At 44.0% G+C, this 18,674-nt stretch overlaps 1 protein-coding gene across 2 annotated transcripts in view; it reads left to right on the plus strand.

Moving 5' to 3' along the window:
• CUNH18orf54 (chromosome unknown C18orf54 homolog) overlaps positions 1–4,487 on the plus strand; it is a 19,133-nt gene extending 14,646 nt beyond the window's left edge. For both annotated transcript variants that reach the window (XM_044431565.1, XM_044431564.1), the window contains exons 7-8: positions 3,111–3,181; positions 4,203–4,487. In XM_044431565.1, coding sequence (XP_044287500.1) covers positions 3,111–3,181; positions 4,203–4,287 — 156 coding nt within the window. In that variant the 3' untranslated portion in view covers positions 4,288–4,487. The remainder of the gene's footprint in view (positions 1–3,110; positions 3,182–4,202) is intronic.
• Positions 4,488–18,674: the final 14,187 nt, after the last annotated feature.

Consider the following 18,674-nt stretch of genomic DNA (forward strand, 5'->3'; position numbering starts at 1 on the left):
TAATGTTGAGTTTCAAGCCAACTTTTGCGCTCTCCTCCTTCACCCGCATCAAGAGGCTCTTTAGTTCTTCTTTACTTTCTGCCATGAGAGTGGTATCATCTGCATATCTGAGGTTGTTGATATTTCTCCCAGCAATCTTAATTCCAACTGGTGATTCATCTAGCTCTGCCTTTCTCATGATGTGCTCTGCATATAAGTCAAATAGACAGGGCAACAGTATACAGCCTTGCCGAACTCATTTCTCAATGTTGAACCAATCAGTGGTTCCGTGTCCAGTTCTCACTGTTGCTTCTTGACGTGCATATAGGTTTCTGAAGAGGCAAATAAGATGGTCTGGTACTCCCATCTCTTTAAGAACTTGCCACAATTTGTTGTGATCCACACAATCAAAGGCTTTAGCATAGTCAATGAAGCAGAAGTAGATATTTTTCTGGAACTCCCTAGCTTTCTCCATGATCCAGCGTATGTTGGCAATTTGATCTCTAGTTCCTCTGCCTCTTTGAAATCCTGCCTGTACTTCTGGTAGTTCTCGGTCCACATACTGCTGGAGCCTAGCTTGTAGGATTTTGGGCATAACTTTGCTAGCATGTGAAATGAGTGCAATGGTGCGGTAGTTTGAACATTCCTTGGCATTGCCTTTCTTTGGGATTGGAATGTAAACTGACCTTTTCCAATCCTGTGGCCACTGTTGAGCTTTCCAAATTTGCTGGCATATTGAGTGTAGCACTTTTACTGCATCGTCTTTTAGGATTTTGAATAACTCAGCTGCAATACTGTTGCCTCCACTAGCTTTGTTGTTGCTCAGACCTCCTAAGGCCCATTTGACTTCACATTCCAGGATGTCTGACTCGAGGTTATTGACCACGCCATCGTGGTTATCAGGGATATTAAGCTCTTTGTTGTGTAGTTCTTCTGTGTAATCTTGCCACCTTCTCTTAATCTCTTCTGCCTCTGTTAGGTCCCTGCCATTTGGTTCCTTTATCATGCCCATCTTTGCATGAAATGTTCCCTTCATATCTCCAGTTTTCTTGAAGAGATCTCTGGTCCTTCCTATTCTATTGTTTTCTTCTATTTCTTTGCACTGTTCATTTAAGAAGGCATTCTTTTCTAGCTATTCTCTGGAATTCTGCATTCAATTGTTTGTATCTTTCTCTTTCTGCCTTGCCTTTCGCTTCCCTTCTTTCCTCAGCTATTTGTAAAGCTTCCTCAGACAGCCATTTTGCTTTCTTGCATTTCTTTTTCTTTGGGATGGTTTTAGTTGCTGCCTCTTGTACAATGTTGCGAACCTCCGTCCATAGTTCTTCAGGCACTCTTATCAGATCTAATTCCTTAAATCTATTTGTCACCTCTACTGTATATTCATCAGGGATATGATTTAGGTCATACCTGAGTGGCCTAGTGCTTTTCCCTACTTTCTTCAATTTAAGCCTAAATTTTGCAACCAGAAGCTCATGATCTGAGCCATAGTCAGCTCCTGGTCTAGTTTTTACTGACTATATAGAGCTTCTCCATCTTTGGCTGCAGAGCACATAGTCAATCTGATTTCTGTGTTGACCGTCTGGTGATGCCCATGTGTAGAGTCATCTCTTGGGTTGTTGGAAAAGAGTGTTTGCTATGACCATCGTATTCTCTTGACAAAATTCTACCAGCCTGTGCCCTGCTTCATTTTGTACTCCAAGGCCAAACTTGCCTGTCATTCCAGTTATCTTTCTTCCTTCTTCTTCCTTCTCTTTTCTCCTCCTATACTATTTATTTACTTATTTTATACTGATAATTTTAATTTTATATTATTATGTTTGTAACTCAATGTATTTTTCGTATGTTTGTATTTAATGGTAATTTATTATGTTCTATTGTATTTCAGTGTATTTTATTGTGTTGTAAGCCGCCCCGAGGCTTCGGCAAGGGGCGGTATAGAAATGTCATCATCATCATCATCATCATCATCATCATCTTTTGGCTTCCTAGTTTAGCATTCCAATCCCCCATGATGATAAGGACATCATTTTTGGGTGTTAATTCTAGAAGGTGTTGTAGGCCTTCATAGAACCGGTCAACTTCAGCCTCTTCAGCACCAGTGGTTGGGGCATAGACTTGGACTATTGTGATGTTGAATGGTTTGCCTTGAATTCGAACTGAGATCATTCTGTCATTTTGGAGATTGTATCCCAATACTGCTTTTCCTACTCTTTCATTCACTATGAAGGCCACTCCATTTCTTCTGAGGGATTCTTGCCTGCAGTAGGATATCTGATGGTCATCTGAATTAAATTCACCCATTCCTGTCCATTTTAGTTCACTGATTTCTAAGATGTTGATGTTCAGTCTTGTCATCGCTTGTTTGACCACATCCAGCTTGCCTTGATTCATGGATCTTACATTCCAGGTTCCTATGGAGTATAGATCTTTGCAGCATCGGACTCTCCTTTCACCACCAGATACATCAGCAACTGAGTGTCCTTTCGGCTTTGACCCAGTCGCTTCATTCTTTCTGGCACTACTAGTACTAGCCCTCTGCTCTTCCCCAGTAGCATATTGGACACCTTCCGACCTGAGGGGCTCATCTTCTGGCATCATATCTTTTTGCCTTTTGGTACTGTCCATGGGGTTTTCATGGCAAGGATACTGGAGTGGGCTGCCATTTCTTTCTCCAGTGGATCATGTTTTGTCAGAGCTCTCCGTCATGGGTGGCCCTGCACGGCATAGCTCGTAGCTTCATTGAGCTATGCAAGCCCCTTCGCCATGACAAGGCAGTGATCCATGAAGGAGATTGTATTTTAATGATGTTTTAATATGGTGATTTTTATTGTATTTTAAATGTGCTGTTGGAAACTACCCAGAGAGATTAGGCAATTGGCTGATAAAGATATTAAATAACTAATAATGCCATATTTGTTAGAAAGGGTTCGTCCTTTTTAAATAAGAGGTTAATTCACACTTGAAGACAGGAGTAAAGCTGTATTTTAGTAAAACAGGAATGTGCCTGCTGGCTAATGCAGAGGAAATGTAAATGGCCTTTGAAATGTTCTCTCTGTAGTTTCCCAGCGGGGGTGAGTTAAGGATATTTTAAAGCAGCAGATATGTACCCTTGAGCTTTCCTTCTTTTTCAGGCTTTAGAGGAAGATGTGAAATTTAAGCTGTCTGATCACGATGTGATCCCTGTAAGAAGGTCCCTTCAGAGGTGAGCATGGTATTTTTTCCTGAGACTGAAATCCCTAAACAAGTTTAACTTGGACTAGTTCAGTGCACTTTGGTCTCGGTATGCATATTTACTCCCTCACCCTGCCGAATCACCCCCATTTGCTGCAGCCATGTGTGGAATCATAACATCTGGATCATATAATATAATATGTAAATATAATATAATAATGTTATGTAGTAGTGATCATCATCATCTACACCAGTGTCCAGTCCCAGGAAGCACTGTTCACTTTATTTTCTTCTCCTGTTCCCTTAATGAGAAGAAAAACTATGTTGGTGGGACTTCTCAGGATTGAACTTTTGGTAAGGATGCCCTGGTTTATGTTATTTCCTTCACTGCAGCAACATGCAGGAAGTTCTGGGGAATTATAATAGTTATATCCAGAAGCAGTATCTCCTTCAATCAATTTGACTTCCCCATTTTCTAGACTATGCTGTCAATTGATACAACTGGTTGTTTTTCAGCCAAAGAATCCTAAACAAGTGAGATTTTAAAATAAACTTACCAGTTGAGAACATAGTTACCTGTGATTGTGGTGCTATTCGTGTGATCTTTAATGATCTCCATCCTGGAAGAAGAGAGTACACTGGGGTTTGTTAGAATTCAGCTGCGGTGCAGCATTCTTGGAAGCATCTGGGTGCCCTAGGCTGGAAGCAGGATGCTGGACTAGATTAATTATGGGACTGATCTAGCGGGGCTTCTTTTATGTCCCTAAGAAGGACAATCACTTGAGTGCTCAGACCTTTTTGCAGTATAGGAGTAATATGCACCTCTGCTGTGCTCTGATGTACCCCAAGAATAGCACATAAATGTGCACAGAAATATGAAGATGATAGCATTTGCTTACCTCTTTTATTGCCATTGGTCATTTCTCTAAGAGTGCTGAACATGCGGTGTGAGGACACCCTGAGGCTGACTCAGAATTCGTTGTATCACTAGCCTGCCAATAAGTATTCATATAAGTAAGCTATACAGCCTTTTGTTTTTGCCTCGTTTACAGGGCTTTACACCATTTATCCCGGCTTAAAGGTCTGGTTGAAGATACGGGTGGCAAAGAAGAATCAAAAGAATTGACCAAGACATGAACTGTCGTAAATTTGTTTCAGTGCAGCATCTTACCTGTCACTGAGTATACTGAGAAAATTCCTTGGGCAGTGTGATAACGACCTGAGCACTCCTCAGATCCCTTCGAAGGAGTCACAATAGTGCTATAATTTTCTGGTATTTGAGTCAAATTTAATAAATGACAGATGGGTGTGTGCACGCATTACTCCAGTTCACTAGAGTAATTGTGAATGTTCCTCCGTGGAAACCGTTTAGGTTTTTAAAAACTTGAGCCTGCACTCAAATCACTGAAGGCTCCGAGAAGAGGCTTGCACCAGTCCAGTGGCAATTGGAGTGGTTGTCGCCCATTAAAGACCAAGTCTAAAGCCCCATTAGGGCTGACGGGAAGCAGCTGCATGGTGTTTTTATTACCGAGGCAACAGACGCTTGGATTGCGGAAAAAAGTGTGCCATGAAACTAACAGATTATCCACACCCATTCTAGGGAGACAGTACTGGGAAATCAGATCATGAAATGGAAGTTTCGCAACTGCATTGCAGAAGTTGGTTCGTGAGAGTCAGGCCGATATGATTGTATGAGGTGGTTGAGAACGAAATGCATGGCTGATCTGTGAGTGCAAGAAATACCAGTTCAGTTCTGTTGGAATTTAGCTTCTGATCGTTCTTCGCATCATAAGATTATATTTCAGTGTAACAGAACTGTGTTAGAGACATGTAGAATGACACATCGCAGTTCATTGTGAGTCAAGCTATGATGTCTAACAGGTACTGCCTAGAAGTGCCATTCTATGTATGGTTTGACATTTATTTATTTATTTGGAATTTTTGTACACCGTCCCATTCGCATAAGCCTTGGGACGGCTTCCAACATCATAAATAAACAAACATACAGATAAGTACATAGAAAATCTGGATTCATCCTGGCTAAAAATTTAAAACCAATAAATAATATTAATAATTATTAAAATATTGTTTAAATAAAAAGGTCTTGGCCTGGCGCCGAAAAACAAGTAACGACAGCGCCAGGCGGACCTCTCTGGGGAGCACATTCCATAGGTGGGGCACCACCGCAGAGAAAGCCCTCCTCCGGGTACCTACCCTCCTAATTTCTTTCACGGAGGGTTCCTGGAGGAGGGCCTCTGCTGCCGATCTCAAGGGGCAGGAGGACAAATATGGAAGCAGGCGTTCCTTTAGACATCAATCAGTTTTCATACAAAAGTGGTTTCCAAAGGAAATTCTTAAGGTGCAGCTAAAAATATTAATGCCAAATGCATTCATTATTAAGATTTGAAAAGAAATCCATATGAAATGAGCTGAAAAATATAAAAGTATTCAGTATCTTCACGAAAATCATTAATTGTGCCAAGATTATTGGATTTTTAAAAATGACTACTGGTGTTGGGTATTTGGTTATACTCTACATGCACAAGTTAAAGCTTCTATTTGGTTTGAATAAGAATGCTAACACTTTTCAGTATAAGCATAAGCATGTCTACTGAAAAGTAACTCTAACAGAGTTTGTAGGGGTTTGTGTTGCCATCCTGAGTGCAATTATTATGCTCTAAGTTCCATGGACTCCGTGGGAAATTTGGAATTGAAATGGATTGAATAGGTATTGTTACCACTTGATATACACAAGATTTTTAACATTGTGAAGGTGCAAAATATCTCTGTTGTGGCATGAAGGTTCAGTAAACCAGAACAAACTGGCAGTTGTTGGTTGCTTAAGTATTTACTTTCCCTGGGAAAAGGGTCACCTGAACGCTTCACAAAGCTGGGCTCTATGGAAGACTGGTGAGAAGAAAGCCATTGCTAAAACGAAGGCCTTTTGGAATTTGCAAGAATGCATGTAGGAGACACAGCGAGCATGGAAATGTTTTTCCAGTCTGACAAGACCGGCAATGAACTTGCTGGCCTTGCTCCAAAGTGTGGTGCAAAGCCAACAGCATTTGTGGTGCTGAGAACACCATCCCACGGGGCAGCGTGGTGGTGGTGGCGGCAGCAGCATCTGGTGGGGGTGCCTCACCTCAGCCAGGAGTGGGAAACTGGCCAAGAGCGAAGGTGTGATGGATGGTGCCGAATACAGGATGCTTCTACGGGAAAACTTGTGTCAGGGGACCTGGGCAAGGGTTCACCTTCCAACAGTACAGTGGTCCTGGACACACAGCCAGAGCAACACTGGAACGGTTTAGAAACAAGAGCCTGAATATCTTAGCGTGAGCCAGTCCAAGCCCAGGCCTGAATCCCCTGGAGCATCAGTGGCGACACATGGGACTTGCCATTCTTTCCCACTTGTACATCTGATTTAGTGGTGTCAGTGCAGTGTTGAATGGCATGTCTCCATTTTTGGTTTAAGGGCAATTCTGGCCATGAGATGAAAAGCTCGTGATTGTGCAAGCTCTTCATACCTTTATGCTTGTTTTTCCAGGCAAGTCTGGCACTGCAGCACTTTAAAGCAGCTGGCACCTTTACATGGGTAAGTGTATAGAAAGGTGCAGTTGGCCAAGAAATCTGGACACTAGGAGAAAGTGACTGGAAAAGTATTACAGAATATTCACCAAGTGCTGAAGCATACTTTTTTTTGGTAGCTTTTATTTCTTGCTGGAATTTTTTGAAATAGGTTAGTTTTAAGTCTGAATGTTTTGGATTGGACAAGGAAATATATTTTTAATTGCCCTTGCATGCAGGAGGTGGGCAAGAAACTTGACAGAAATAAGTGCAGAATTGCATGATCCAGGTGATGGATGGTTTTGGAATGATGGGTGGGGTTCATTGATTGAGTGATGTATTTGATTTGTACTTTAGCAAAAAATAGTATTCAAGGTGGCTTACAGGGACAGTTAAAACTGTTTTAAATAATATATTAAGATGGGGTAAAAACAATAGTTAAAGAATGAAAACAGCACCCTCCCCAACAGGTCCACTTACATAGGCCTTCTTGGATCAAGCAGTATTTGCCTGCCTGCCTGCCTGCCAGCAGAAGGTAAGGGAACAAGCCTAGCCTCCCTTGGAAGCCTTCACTAGTCTGGAAGTAGCTACGAAAAAGGCCATTTCATATAACCACTGAACTTGCCTGTGATTGTAAGTCCTGAAAGAAGGGCCTCTGCAAAAGATCTTAAGAAATGGGGACAGGGTCATATGGGAGAAGATGGAATTCCAGAAATTCCGGTCCCAAGCTTTATAGGGTGTTATTGCTCATAACTTGCACTTTGAATTCTACCCAGAAATAGACCAGTAGCCTATAAAACCCAAGTCTCTATAACACTTGGGTTATTTGCTCCCTGTAACACTCTGATCAACAAGTTGGCTACAGCATTCTGAAGCAGCTTCAGTTTCTGCCCAGATTTCAAATGCAGTCCCATGTACAGTGTGAATGTACATGAAATGGGAAGCGACTGTGTGGTCATGGGTGCGGTTGACATACTAACCTCAGTGTGCAGGCTGGCTCCTGGCCACCAGAGGGCCTGGGCTGAGTCCAAGAGTAGACCCAAACTGCAGTTCTGAATCTTCAGTAGTGTAACCCCAAGGTTGCATCTCCGTTCCCTGATCTGCTGTTTGATAGGTTGCTTCCTGCTTCTGTCAATACTGACCTTTATCTTTCCCAACAACTCCGTGTCTCTGCATTTCTACATCATTAAGATCCTGTCATGTGGAGAATCACAAACAGGCAGCCTCCAAGATCTTCCTTCCCTTCCACATCCCAGGACCAACCTAAGACATGTTGCTGCTTGAGGGGAAGGAGAAGCTGTCTGCCCCCTCCCTGTTCCATCCACAGAAACCAAGCTGATTAGTATTTGATTCGCACTTTAACCATCATGACAGGAGCTCTTAAGGTGGTGTGGCATACAGCTCTCTGTCCTCCAGCAAAGGGAAAGAGCTAGGGCAGGGGTCTCAAACTCAGCTTACCTGGGGGCCGCTGGAAGTAGAGTCTGGGTGAGGCTGGGTCGCATCAAGCGGTGGTGGTGGGCCGCTCATCCGTGTTGCTCCCGGAGGCCGGCCCGGGCGCCGCCGGCGCTTTGTAGGCCGCAGGGTCCCTCCCCCGTGCCCCGTCCGTCCCGGCAATTGGCCCGCAGGCCGCGAGGTTGAGACCCCTGAGTTAGGGAGAAGCCAATGAGAAGGGCTCTCGGTGCTGCTGTCTCCCATCTGATCATCAGAATGGCCCTGTATCTCTTGCACAAAATCCTGAAATGAAGGTTTGCTGTCTTCTGCCTCAAGGCAAGCAAAGCTAGGCCAAACATCTGAATATTTTCATTTTTCATGACCTTGCTTAAATGCATTTGAAAAGTAAAATTCTGGCAACATATTTAAGTATGTTTCTGTTCTAAAGTGTTCATCGAACATTTCTCAAGGAACTTCAAGTCTCCTGCGCTATAGTTGCTACTTCTGCCCCAGGTCAAACATTTGCTGCAGTTGTCCTGCACTGCATTTTGCAGTCAGTGGTGTGAAAAAGTAGTCTGTTAACTTAGTCTGATGGGAATATGTAATTTAGCCCATGTTAATGTTTTGATGCCAAAATATTTATCTGATAGTTGGTCCAGTGAATAAAGGACAAAATGTTCTTCAAGTTAACTTTTGAGTCTTTCGCAGGGTGGAATGGAATTTTGGAGACTGCATTTGGGAATGCAACACTCTTCTAGGTACTTTCCAAACAAAAACTAATAATGTTACATTTCTTGAAAGAAAGAAAGAGAGAGAGAGAGAGAGAGAGAGAGAGAGAGAGAGAGAGAGAGAGAAAGCAAGCCTGTTTATTTGCTTGTTTTGTTCTTTGGTACATGGAAATTTTATCTGTATTTTCCTTAAAGTTCACCTCGGAGGAGGCACCTGGGCACCACCTAAACAATCTTTCATGCATTGTTTCAGAAGTAGTGTTGACTGCCTTTGCGAACACAGGGAGCCAAGGACAAGCTGTCTTTTGGGAACTGGATAGAAGAAAGGTCCGCTTCTCCACAACCAAGCTTGGCCTAGAAAATTTGCCACAAGAGTAGCATTGTTCACAAGCAGTGCCCTAGTGAATATTTGACAAGGACATCAGTGGACAAATGACAAGGAAATGCTTTGCTTTCGTGCCGTACTTTTGGGCTCCCCAAAGTCCACTTGGCTCCTTAAGCTCTACTTAAATGAAACCCTGTTTTGATCTAGAGTGTCAAGGGAGGTGTGAAGAGGATGTGTTCACAAAATCCACTGGAACAATGACATCCAGCAAATGCCATCATATCTATTATTCATTTAAAGTGTTTTTACTGACTCTCAGCCAAAAAGCCCACCAGAGCAGCTCTCTTATGATTAATAAAAAGAAGACAATCTGATTATAATCTTTTATCATCTAAAAGGCATAACACAAAAGGAAGGAAGAGGAAAGCAAGCAAACTCAGCCACCAATTTCTAAAGTTTCATAATTTATATAGCGACTCGTTACAATGGAAATAGTTCAGGGAGAGGAGAAGCCAAACTAACAGAGGAAGTCTGCCAGTGGCACCAGTGGCGTGACCTTGTTTCCATCTCTCTTTAATAAGCAAGGGACATGCACAATGTGGCTGCAGTTTGGGTAAGCTGAAATACTGTTATTTTTTATTATTGAAGCTAGTGCGGTTAGTGGGTTGCACTGAGATGAAATAGGCAGAGTGTTACTGGTTTTGAATTTGGGGAAGTGATCCGTATGTCAACTGTACCAGGCCTGCTCGTAAAATAATCAGTCATGTACAGCATAGTGTGAGTTCTAATGTGTCTAAAGTCGTGGGGAGGGGAATAGGGGATGTGGGACTACATCTCAGCCCTAGCCGCCAAAGCCAGTGGTAAAGGATGATGGGAAAGCCACGTGTTCCCTATCCCCGTAGTCTGCAGAAGAGCAGTTTCCATTTTGGTTGTGCATAAAAGTCGTTCTAGGGCAGTGATGGCGAACCTTTTAGAGACCCTAGTGCCCAAACTGCAACCCCAAACCCACTTATTTATCGCAAAGTGCCAACACTGCAATAAAACCTGAATACTGAGGTTTTAGTTTAGAAAAAACTCATAGCCAGTCCAAGCAACTCTCCCTCCCTCCCTCCCTCCCCTTGGCAGCGCACTGACCAGCCATGCGAAAGCTCGGATGAGTCGTGGCTAATGAGTCGCGGCTCGTGACAGCTTCGCCTGGCGCCACTACTCCTTTCCGAGCATGCGCATGGCCCCTGTGTGTGCTGCTGTCCGATGCGCGGCTGCTGGGGTGACTTGGCTTGCGTGCCTGCTGCGGCATGAGTGCCATAGGTTCGCCACCACTGTTCTAGGGCGACTGTATACATTTCGCCCCATCCTGCAAATGAAGCCTCCCATCTCTTTGTTTTGTTTTAAATGAGAGCTGACAACTAAGTTAAGCATTTTCAGTTGCTGAATGGGCTAGGGGAGGGATCCTATGGCCACCCACGCGATGGTCACCTTTGCAGAAGCAGAGCTCCAACACTGGTGCTGGGACTGCATGCTCAGACCCCCTTGCCCCAACAGTTGGTGCAGAAAGAACCGTTCTACCTGCTTCTCTGAGCCTGGGAACTTGGCCTTAGGGAAGGGTAAAGGGAGCATTCAGGGAGGTGGGGAACAGACCGGCAGCACTCCAACCTCCCTCCCTCCCTGTCTGAAGCGCCTCTGCCAGATTGCCAAAATCAGCCATCCAGTTGATGTGAAAAGCAGAAGCAGCGGGCAGGTGGAGATCGCGTCCATCACTTCTCCTGTTCTGCAGAAGACACAAACCAGTAAGAAGGCTTAGGGGAACCAAGGGTGCAATACACCAGATTACATCCAAAAAGTCAGATGTTGCATTAATTCAATGTAATTAATGTTTGGTTTATTTATTAAATTTGTTTAAAGGTTTGTTTACTCAACCTTCAACAGTTTTGAGCTAATGGACAATTTCATAAGCCACAGCTACTCTCCTAATTATAGAATATCATATCAGTGTAAATTAAGAATAAACAACCAGGCCCTTGACTTGCACCTTTCTTGATTAAAAAATTACTGTCAACCATTAATAAGCTAAATCTTTAAATAACCTGTAGGAGTTTGCAGCCCTTCCTAAAATCATCACTCTTGAATGGCATCTTCCATAAAGTAGTTTAGAATACTTCTAACAGAATGGAAGTTCTTTGGGACAGAAACTAACAGCAGGACCATAGAATGCTGGTTTCTTTCTTGGGTTGCACTGTCTCCCCTAAATCCAGAACTGGCTTTGTGATAGAAATGCAGTTCATAAGAAAGGAATAAGTCAGCATGCGTCTGATGTAGTGCTCTCCTTGCTCAAACTCAAAATTGGTTTGGGAGGGGACAAGACTACATCATGCAGGAAAACCCATGGAAGTTGGGTGCTGAACCTCTTTTTCAGAATGAGGTCTGAACTCAACTTCAGAATCCAGAAGTTGCAGTCCAGTGGTGGGTGGAGCCAAAATCCCAAAAATCCCAGCCTATTTTAGTGCACAGTTCTTGCTAGTAACTAAGTCACAGGAGAGACATTTCAACCATTTAGACAGGTGAAAAATAGGCACAAAAGGAAGCACCAACTGGTAGATGATTGGAGGATAGGAGCCCAGTCTGGGGGAGAGGGCGTGATCTTTGATGGAAAACCAGAGGTCCAGGTTTGACTGCTAGGGCTAAGGTTCTACACCCCTACAATAGAAAGATCGTCTGTCCTGTCTTCTGTCCTGCCCAGCCATATGATGAGGAACTGCCTTCCTACATGTGTTCACTGTGGTACGTAGAAGCCAGCCCTGCTAAGGAAGGTGAGACTCAACATGCCTAGCCAGCGAACAGGGGACATCTTCTTTCCATTCTTACTGGCCCTCGAGATGATGCTGGACTACAGCTCCCATCATTCCTTATTAGGAAAAGCGGCTAGGTTCCATAGCAGTTGTCTTCAGGAATTGTCTTCACATTCCCTATCACTGCCTTCAATTGAGGAGTCCTTTTCTCTCTGCCCAAATACAAGAATGGGGTGAGTAGAGGCAATTCAGCTGATGATTAATCCCCAAGTAAAATTAGCCATGTGTTAGACAATCCAAACAATGATGGATGAAAGGAGGGAGTGGTGATACCAAAGTTTTAAATGATGCTGATAACAATCATTTGGGCCACTGGATGAGTTTTACCAAACTGAGGGACAGTTCCAGCAACAAAGGCAGTAAGAGAGGAAGCTGATGGAGAAAGAAAGTTGTATTCCAAGTGAAGACAGGAAGAAAGTATTCTCAACATCTTCAAAATAAAAATTACTGAATGGGCAACATCGATTTTTCTACTGGGCAAAAGAATTGCATGATGTACGTTGCCATTTTCAGTTCTTTTAAGTCACATGCACAGTCTTTGTTTGACAATGAGGGATCTGGTGAGATACGAATCATACCAAACTCTAAACAGCTCAGGTATTTTTTTATTGCTGGGTGTAATTAAATTGCAGAAGTGTTACCAATAATTTATCAACCAGCTTTTGCAATGTTTATTCAAGCTAATGAGCCATCACTGACTAGTAAATGAACTCAGACTTAAATTATGATAGATTTCATTCCTGAGTAGGAAAGAGTTTTTCTGGCGGAAGGGCTTTCCCAGGCCCTTCACATCCCTGGGAAAGAACCAGCAAACAACTGCTAAGCCCCTTGTGTTGTTTTGCTCGTTAACATTAAAGTTTGCACAGCATCTCTGCAGGTCAATTTCCTGTTGGGCAGCATATCTCCCGTAAGTGCAAGTGAACAGGTTGGTGCACCAGGCTGACACCAGGACGGGCTGAGTTCAGTCTGTTACCTAGCTTTGGGTTGCCTTTGACTAGTCCCTGTTTCTCAAGCGAACCCACCTGTCAGCTTTATTGGGGGGATGAAATGGAGTGGCACCTGGAAAAGCTATCTATGAACTTGGAGGAAAAGCAAGATGGCATCTTCTCAAACAGGATGGAGGTAACTCGTGGGGTTCCACAGGGTTCAGTCCTAGGCCCAGTGCTCTTCAACAACTTTATTAATGACTTAGATGAGGAAGTGCCAGGAAAGATAATCAAATTTGCAGACAATACAAAACTGGGTGAAATAGTGAACACCCTAGAAGACAAACTGAAACAACAGAATGAGATTCAATAGGGTCAAGTGCCAAGTTTTCCACCTAGGAAAAAGAAACCAAATACATTGATACAAGATGGGGAATACATATGTGGCTCAACAGAACTGTTACTTTCAAATCTGGAAAAGTAGTAGTTCCCCTATATTCAGTAGTCAGATCTTATCTGGAATAATGTGTCTAGTTCTGGGCACCAAGATTTAAGAAAGAAGCAGGTAAATTAGAAAGGGTCCAGCGGAGGCAACAAAAATGATCCAGGGTTTGGAAAGACTGCCCTGTGAGGAGAGATAGAGAACTGGGCATGTTCAGCCTGGAGAAGAGAAGACGAGGGATATGATATCCCTCTATAAGTACCTCAAAGGCTGTCACAAAGAGGAAGGTGAAGATCTCTTCTTGCTGATGCCAGAGTGTAGGATACGGAATAATCAAGTCAAGTTGCGACAACTCAGAGTCAGGCTGGACATCAGGAAAAATTTCCTCACTGTCAGAGCAATGCATCAGTGGAACCAGTTACCTAGAGAGGTGGTGGGCTCTCTCACACTGGAGACATTCAAAAAGAAACTGGACCATCATCTGACTGGGGTGGTATAAACTGGTGTCCTGCAACAGGAGCATGGATTTGGACTCAATGGCCTTCATGACCCAACTCTACTATTGTATGATTCTATAAAAATGCACTGCAAATGTCAAGTTCTGCATTGAGAATAAAGAAACCAACTGTGTAGTAAAAGGGAATACTTGACTCTACAATTCTTTGAGTGAGAAAATGATATTGGAATTGTAGATCACAAGTTAAATATGAGTCAACAATGTGATGCACCTTTAAAAAAGGCAAATTCTATTTTGGGTTGCGTTAATAGAAGTATCACTTCCTAATCACGTGAAGTACTAGTTCCCCTTTCCTCATCTGGAATACTGCATCTAATGGCAGGAACCACAGTTTAAGAAGGATGAAGACAAACTGAAAAGGTCCAAAGAAGGGCAGCAAAGATGGTCTGTGATTGGAAACTATGAGAAAGACTGAAAGAACTGGTCATGTTTAGCTTTGAGAAGAGACGACTTAGGAGAGAAATTATGGTACTCTTTATGTTCTTTGAAAAGTTGCCACACGGAGGAGGGCTGGGACCTCTTCTCGATCATTCCAGAATGCAGGACATGGAAAAACATGGTCAGGCTACAGGAAGCCAGATTCCAGCTAGATAGCAGGAAAAAAATTCCTGACTGTTGAAGCAGTGCAACAATGGAACCCATGACCTAGGGAGGAGTTGGGCTGTCCCACACTGGAGACATTCCAGAAGCAGCCACCTGTTGGGGATGCTTTAACCTGGAGTCCTGCACTAAGCAGGGGGTGGGAGCTGATGGCCTTGGTGGTCTCTTCCTACTCTTCCATCATTCCATGTAATATGCAACCCATGGAAGGGCTATATCTTATTGACAGAGTGCATGTTTTGCAGGTGGATCATCTCAGGTCCATGACTCTCCCAGGCATTTCCAGGTAGGGCTGGGAAATTTCTTCTCCAAAATACTAGATTTGTTAGTTGTTATTGTTAGTTGCGGAGTCGTGTCTGACCCTTCGCGGCCCCATGGACAACATTCCTCCAGGCCTTTCTGTCCTCCACCGTCCCCTGGAGGCCACCCAAGCTCACACCAACTGCCCCAGTGACTCCATCTAGCCACCTCATCCTCTGCCATCCCCTTCTTCTTTTGCCATCAATTGTTCCCAGCATTAGGCTCTTCTCCAGGGAGTCCTTCCTTCTCATTAGGTGGCCAAAGTATTTGAGTTTCATCTTCAGGATCTGGCCTTCTAAAGAGCAGTCAGGGTTGATCTCTAGGACTGACTGGTTTGATCGCCTTGCAGTCCAAGGGACTCACAGGAGTCTCCTCCAGCACCACAACTCAAAGGCCTCAGTCCTTCGGCACTCAGCCTTCCTTATGGTCCAGCTTTCACAGCCATATATTGCAACTGAGAAAACCATAGCCTTGACTATACGCACTTTTGTTGGCAGGGTGATGCCTCTGCTTTTTAGTATGCTGTCTAGATTTGCCATAGCTTTCCTCCCCAGGAGCAAGCATCTTTTAATTTCTTGGCTGCAGTCCCCATCTGCGGTGATCTTGGAGCCCAGGAAAATAAAATATGTCACTACCTCCATTTCTTCCCCATCTATTTGCCAGGAAGTGAGATAACCGGATGCCATGATCTTAGTTTTCTTAATGTTGAGTTTCAAGCCAACTTTTGAACTCTCCTCCTTCACCAGCATCAAGAGGCTCTTTAGTTCCTCTTCACTCTCTACCATTAGAGTGGTATCATCTGTACTAGATAACAACTACCGAAGATTGCTGAAAATGCTAAGCTGGGGACGTCTGCTGGCAGTTGTAGGCCAAACCATCCAGAGGACCACAAGTAGCCCATTGCTGAACAAGATGCAACAAAGGCAGCTTCCTATATTCTTAATAATAGGTTCAAGAGTAGACCCTCTAGCATGCAGGTTCCTTGTTTCCTTGATCTGAATAAAGCCATAGATGGAAACTGGCTGAAGTGAAAGGGATTGATACTGATAAGATGTGTATATGGAAGGGCACTGATACGTTAGAAGATTTTTGTGAACTGCCCACAGAGCTTTTTCTGTTGGGCAGTTTAGAAACAGAATTAAATGATGAGGCAAATACGTGATAATGCATTGCACTGGAAATAATTCCTTCCTCTGAATCAGCTGTGCTCTACTTCTTTATGCACATGGTAATAAATCATTATACATGGATGTCTTTTATGTAGCAGATTGTATATGTGAAGTTCTGCACAATCCCTTGCACCTTGCTTGTCTTTGAGCTATAATTCAGTCTTGTAATTCTCACATCAGGTAGAAAACTTCCAAGCCAAGACACAACAAACCTCTTTCAGTCCAAGGACCAAACTGAAATTTTAGAGAAACTGTCAGTGCTTCACCCCCAATGCTGGGTAGGGCCAAAGGCAAAAAGAGTGAGGCAAAAGTTAAAGGAGCAAAATACTGACAATTCCACCATATTTTTGCTTAAAGTTTCTATGGCCAGTGAAGCTTTGGGAGAGAGAGGTCAGCCATTTAGAAAAATGGAGCAGGGAAACCACAGAACAATTGGCGCTTGGAAGAAGGGGGCAGGTGGGAAAGGCTTGTAGCCCGAGTTCAAATTCAGTGCTCAGGCTCAGTCCTGAGGTGAGTAAAGCAGTAGTTGTCCTGTGCCAGATGGGTGAAAAGCTTCTGGAGAGATGCATCTTTTGTTAAAATTTTAGATTTATATCCCACCTTTTTTTCTTACCATGAGCTCAAAGTGGCTTGCATCAAACTGCTCCTCCTCCTCTCAGTTTTATCCCCACAACAACAACCCTGTGAGGTAGGTTGGGCTGAGAGCCCGCAACTAGCCCGAAGTCACTCAGTTTGTTCCATGGCTGAGTGGGGACTAGAACCCAGATCGCCTGAGTCCTGGTCCAGCACTCTTAACAACTACATCACATTAGCTCTCGTGTGCTTTACTGGATGGTCAAAACAAAACTAAGTGTGAACTTGATGGACCTGTGTCCAGGTTGAGAAGTGCCTTCGGTATACCGGTATCCTGATATTCAGAGAGCTGCCTTCTCCCATGGACCAGTAACTGGGATAGTGACAGCCCAGCATCTTTAACTGTGGCTCAACCTGTGCCAGGAACCATCTGCTCCTGGTTGCCCCGTGGGGCTGTGCCTTCTTAGAAATGCTCTAAGTTGAGGTCGGAAATATACCAGCATGGTGTGGTTGTGTAGGAGGTGTCTGAGTGCACAGAATGCAACCTTATTGACCAGGAATGCTGTTTAAGTGCAAACTGGCAATCACACTGTGCTGAGCACAGGGAGGGGAAAAGTCTGGGTCACCTTGACACCGAAGCTTTCCTTTAAACTGTATCACAAAGGCTCCATTCAATCACGAGCAAGGCTGCAGCAGCATCTGTGGGCGTGTGCAGCTCTGCTCGGTTATTCATCTCGTCAGTGCGGTCACTCATCATGACAGCACAATTTTCCCTTTCCAAACAATTGCAAAGTTCGTATGGAGAAGGCTGAGATAGGCATGGAGTCCATACAGCATTGAGTATGTCATAGAGGAAAAGAGGCTCTCTGTTTGTGCTGCAAGGAATCACTCACCTACTAAACACCTGAACCAGACTTGATTATGGCAGCTGATCAAGGCCAGAATAAGAGGGAAAATTAATTTAGCCCCAATAGTTATGCTCTTGTTTGTCTTCAAGAACAAGTCACGAGAACCCACAGGGCAGACTTCTCCAACCTGGTGCCTTCTAGATGGGGTGGAATTCCCATCCAGCATGGCCAGTGGGCGTGGAAGTTAGCACATCTGGAAGGCCCCAGATTGGAGAGGTCTATCAGGTAGTTACAAGCTGCATTTTAAAACAGCATGGGACATGTCGGCAAACAGAGGGAGAACAGCCTGGTTTCTGTTGCTAGAGCTATAGAAGCAGCATGTGGGATGCTCTGGGAAGGACAAACACAAGCCACCGAGGCATTCAGAGTGAGCTGGTCTCCGTACTTGAAGGTCTCCAGTCCTCTGAGACCATCGCCCTCTTCATGCAACAACCACCAGGTGGGGCCATGCACTAGTGATTCTGCCTCCAGGGCCAGACATGTTACTGCCCTGACTCTGTTCGGTGGTGTGGACAACAGACCTGTTAAAGCTTTTCATGAGCAGCTGCCCATGTGTTGACTTCTGTATTCTTCTATAATCCAGCTTCCCGGCTGGATTATTGTAACACGCTCTATGTGGGGCTGCCTTTGAAAATGGTCCGGATACGCCAATTGGTTCAAAGTACAGCTGCCAGGTTGCTGATGGGGACCAGTCGTCATTCTCATATAACGCCGGTCCTCTGTCAGCCTCACTGGCTCCCGACTGAAGTCCGGGCCAAATTAAAGGTGCTGGTATTAACCTATAAAGCCTTAAATGGCTTGGGATCAGGGATACCTGAAGGAACGCCTCCTTCCCTATATGCCCCCAGTCCCTTAAGATCAGAGGCAGAGGCTCTCCTCTGGGAACCCTCCCTGAAGGAGGTTAGGAGAGCGAATACCTGGAAGGCCTTTTCCGTGGTGGCACCCTGTCTGTGGAATGCGCTCCCCAGATAGGTTCACCTGGCACTGATGCTATGTTCTTTTCGGCACCAGGTAAAAACCTTTTTATTTGCCCGACATTTTAATATTTAAATTTTAAACTCCTTTTACTGTCATGCATAGTCACATTTCACCTCATTTTATTTTATTATGTTGGTTCCACCTCTTCTGTTTATTTATTGTTTGTTCGATTCTGTTGTAAGCTGTCCTGAGACACTGTTAAGGACAGGGTAGAAAT

Source organism: Varanus komodoensis, unplaced genomic scaffold (assembly GCF_004798865.1).
Source record: "Varanus komodoensis strain SLA01 unplaced genomic scaffold, ASM479886v1 scaffold22, whole genome shotgun sequence".
In the NCBI taxonomy this organism is placed as follows: Eukaryota; Metazoa; Chordata; class Lepidosauria; order Squamata; family Varanidae; genus Varanus; species Varanus komodoensis.